General features: G+C 37.6%; 1 protein-coding gene across 1 annotated transcript; it reads left to right on the top strand.

Moving 5' to 3' along the window:
* The first annotated feature begins 485 nt into the window (after positions 1-485).
* On the top strand, positions 486-2,247 carry kcnj2b (potassium inwardly rectifying channel subfamily J member 2b). The gene is given in 2 exon segments (XM_052139601.1): positions 486-1,680; positions 1,683-2,247. Coding segments are annotated over 2 exon segments (1,314 nt in total). The 3' UTR covers positions 1,802-2,247.
* Positions 2,248-4,593: the final 2,346 nt, after the last annotated feature.

Genomic DNA, 4,593 nt, shown 5'->3' on the forward strand with positions numbered 1-4,593 from the left:
ACGGTGCATTCAATCTAATTTCTATATTTTTTTGCAAATGTAAAGCCATACATAATACCATCCATAAGAGAAATGGCCTTACATGCATAGATAGATCTTGATAGTTAATCTCTAAACTTTCATAGTTCATCAATTTGTTTTTATTAATGGGACTGATTTTGTGATCTCACACTCAACTGCTTGTACTGTTTTCTCATCACGCAAATTATTTCCTTCAAAGCTCTTACATTTTCTGTATGTATGTTATTTCCACAGCCCCCGTGAGATCCAGTGAATACACAAAATAAGACCGATCCTCTTAGACCCTGCCAAAATATTGTTGCTTTGGGGCAGCCCTTTCATCACACGCTCTCTTCATTGGAAATATAGATTTTTATTTGTGTGTTGGTCCATGTGAGCGGTCAAAAGTGTTTCTCCAACACGTCCTCCAAAAACTTGGACTGTTTTCCGAAGCAGACAAGGCTCAGCCCCCTAATGCGGAAGTTATGGGAAGTGTGAGAGCCCATCGGTACAGCATAGTTTCCTCAGAGGAAGGCGGAATGAAGCTATCCCCCATCGCCATGCAAAATGGCTACGGCAATGGAAATGTGGCTGGCAAAGTGCACACGCCATATAAAATGCAATGCCGCTTTGTCAACAAGGACGGACACTGCAATGTGCAGTTCATCAACATGAGTGAGAAAGGTCAGCGCTACCTAGCTGACATCTTCACGACGTGTGTTGACATTCGCTGGCGTTGGATGGTGATCATCTTCTGCCTCTCCTTCCTATTGTCCTGGCTTCTTTTTGGATTTATATTCTGGCTTGTTGCACTTTTTTCTGGGGACTTGGAGAATCAGGAACAGATATGTATTTCGAATGTTGACAGCTTCACGGCAGCCTTCCTGTTTTCCGTTGAAACGCAAACGACTATTGGCTACGGTTACCGCTATGTGACGGAGGACTGCCCCGTTGCTGTCTTCATGGTGGTGTTCCAAAGCATTGTAGGATGCATCATTGATGCTTTCATCATTGGTGCAGTCATGGCTAAGATGGCCAAGCCCAAGAAACGAAACGAAACCCTTGTGTTCAGTCACTATGCCACAATTGCCATGAGGGACGGTAAACTGTGCTTGATGTGGAGGGTCGGGAACCTACGGAAGAGCCACCTGGTGGAAGCTCACGTTCGAGCCCAGCTTCTCAAATCTCGCACCACCGCTGAAGGCGAATTCATTCTGCTGGATCAGATAGACATTGACATTGGATTTGACACCGGTATTGACCGTCTATTTTTAGTGTCCCCCATTACCATTGTCCACGAGATTGACGAGGACAGTCCATTCTATGAAATGAGCAAACAGGAACTGGAAAGTTCGGAGCTGGAAATAGTTGTCATTTTAGAGGGCATGGTGGAAGCTACGGCCATGACCACTCAGTGTCGCAGCTCTTACGTGACGAGTGAAATCTTGTGGGGGCATCGGTTTGAGCCGGTTCTTTTTGAGGAGAAAAATCACTACAAAGTGGACTACTCGCAGTTTGAGAACACCTATGAGGTTCCTAGCACTCCACAATGTAGTGCCAGAGATTTGGCCGAAAAGAAGTACAGTATATCTACTTCAAACTCTTTTTGTTATGAGAATGAAGTAGCCTTCATGGATAAAGAAGAAACCGAGGATGATGATGAAGAAGAGGAAGAGGAGCATAGGAACAACAGAGTGTGGCCTTGGAGGGATCCAATGTTGATGTGGTCACAAACACGGTTTCCAGTCAGGATACTTTACCTCTACAACTAAAACTGCAACTCGGAGAACCTGAAATATGACAGACAGATATGGAGTATGGATTTTTAAAAGGGTGAAGAAGACTTTGGTCTTGGCCTTGGAGAAGCCTGTCTTGTTCTAGCATTGACATTGGTTTTTAAAGGAGCCAAGTCACAAATTGAAAACCTTGGTTCAGGATAATAGCCTGTTAATGAGCTGGTCTCTTAACAACTTTGTATTTCATTCTCCTCTTTCTATATATATATACAGTACTGTACAACAGTCACCCAAGAAGGTATTTCTATTTATATGGATGCTGACATTGAATAATATTAGAATAGACCAAAACATTAACACAATACACATAACACAAATTCATTGGGTCTTCCAATGATTTCACATTGATATCTTGTAAGATGTTTAGAGGAACATTTACATACAGTATTTCTAGACATGACATCCAGATAAATAGCTTCAAGCACATATTTGAACATATATATGTATATAACTAACTTGTGTTGGTTATTATGTGTTATAATATCAGTATTAAAGTTTAGCCATACTGTTCTTTTTTAATGAAAGTAACTGCTAATCTAGGGACTTTTTTGTGTTGTAAAAAAAGACCTACTCAATCCATGTAATGCATCTGTGATATACACAATATACACTCAACATCTCAGGTTTAGGATCAAATCTGAAATTCACACAGCATGTTAAGTCAAAGAGTTGTAAATATGTACAGTACACTACAGAAAGTCTTTGATAAATATGTAAAGAGTGTCATGCTCAAGGCAATATATGCTTTTGATGTGCAATATACAGTTGCTCCAGACTATTGAGAGGAATGTGATGTGAGTTTTCTGCTGCTATTTAGGAAAAGATTGTACAATATTAAATTGAAAAAGTACAAAAAGAGAATTTCTATGTCATTTGTTTTGTATGACATTCATGTGTTTGTCATGTTTATTCTGTTGGTTCCTGGTTTTTATGTCTTGGGATCCTTTTATTTTGAAATGTGTTCACTTCCTTGTCTAGTCATGTGATGTCCTGTTTTCCCTCCATATTCATGTGTCTTGTTTTCATTGGTTTATTGCTTAATTATCTTGTTTAGAGTTCTGTTTGTTCATTGGTTTATGTTCCCCATGTCACATGTATATAAGCCCTCATGTTGCCATTGTCCAGTGTCGAGTGTTGTTAATGTAACTTTGTTATTTGAGGCAGAGGCAGAGGCAGAGGCAGAGGCAGAGGCAGAGGCAGAGGCAGAGGCAGAGGCAGAGGCAGAGGCAGAGGCGTATTTTGTTTGTCAATCTAGTTTAGTCAAGTTCATGTTTAACATTTCTAGCTATACATGACATAGGGGAACATGAACCAATGAACAAACAAAACAAGATAATTAAACAATAAATCGATGAATAAAAGAAACATGGAGGGAAAACAGGATGTCACATGACTAGATAAGGAAGTGAACAAATTTCAAAATAAAAGTACCTGAAGACATGAAAACCAGGAACCAACAGAATAAACGTGACAGTGTTACAAAGCAATAATGACTTGAAATGCTGGCAGGTTTCAAAACCAAATACAATAGAGCACTAATATCTAATCTGGGTTTCTCTAAAATAAGACTGTGACAGTAGCTGTCAAAACCATTTCTTATCTTTATAAAAAAACAATTCTGTAAAAAGAAAACCCTAAAAATGTATTTTATAACCTGTGTGCACAAGGTTAAAATCCCATGCAAATATATCTTCTAATGGTTTAATTTGTGTAATTATAAAAATTATATATATATATATATATATACAGTACTGTGCAAAAGTTTTAGTCATATAAGATGTTTCACAAAAACATTTGTCTTAAGTTGTTTTTTTTATATCTTCAGCTTTAGTGTGTCAATAGGAAATATACATTTTAGACTCCCAAACATTACTTTTGCAAATAGAAAAGATTAGAATAGAAGAACAGGGAGTCCTGCAACTGATGTCATGTTCCCCACAGACCCCCCACTGAATATTGAGTCAGTATGAGATTACATAAAGAGACAGAAGCGATTGAGACAGCCGCAATAGATCGAAGAACTGTGATGAATTCTCCAAGAAGCTTGAAACATCCGATCTGCCATCAACCAAAAGAAACTGTGTCCAGGTGTACCTAGGAGAATTTATGACATTTTAAAGGCAAAGGTGGCCACACCGAATATTGATTTCGCTTTAACTAGACTTTGCATGACATTAAGTGATTAATGAAAACTATTTATGGTGTTATTTTTGAAGACATCCTCACTATGCAACATTTTTCACAAGTGCCTAAAACTTTTGCTCAGTACTGTGTATATATTTATTTTATGAAAGTATCCACCTGTCACAATAAAAATGATAAATTAATGAAAATATCTGTTGTGTGATTTAAAATGAGTTTTGTCAGTCTTATTGGATTTGAATTCAAGATTAGCTCGGTCCATGTTCTACATTTCAACATAAATAAGTTAATCAATTGCAGTAAATTGCAACTCTATTTCTTGTACCTCCTAATATTTTAGATTCACCAACCTTTTGTTACATCACAAATAATGTTGTAATATATATTGGACCTACAGCATACTTTCTACAGTATATTCAATTGAATATCATCTCAATGAATCGCACGACTAATTATATGGGGAATTTGACATATTATGCATATTTCAATAGATACAGATCATTCATTCAAATTAAACAAAATAGTGTTGTCATTAAGATAATTCAGACAAAGACTGGCTGGCTTGACTCATTTGAATCCATGACCCGATGTGTAAACATTGATTTGTCAGGAGAAGCAATGCGTGCATGTGATTTTGTTCTCCCTGAGGAATTTT

This window comes from Xyrauchen texanus, chromosome 12 (genome assembly GCF_025860055.1).
Source record: "Xyrauchen texanus isolate HMW12.3.18 chromosome 12, RBS_HiC_50CHRs, whole genome shotgun sequence".
Lineage (NCBI taxonomy): Eukaryota > Metazoa > Chordata > Actinopteri > Cypriniformes > Catostomidae > Xyrauchen > Xyrauchen texanus.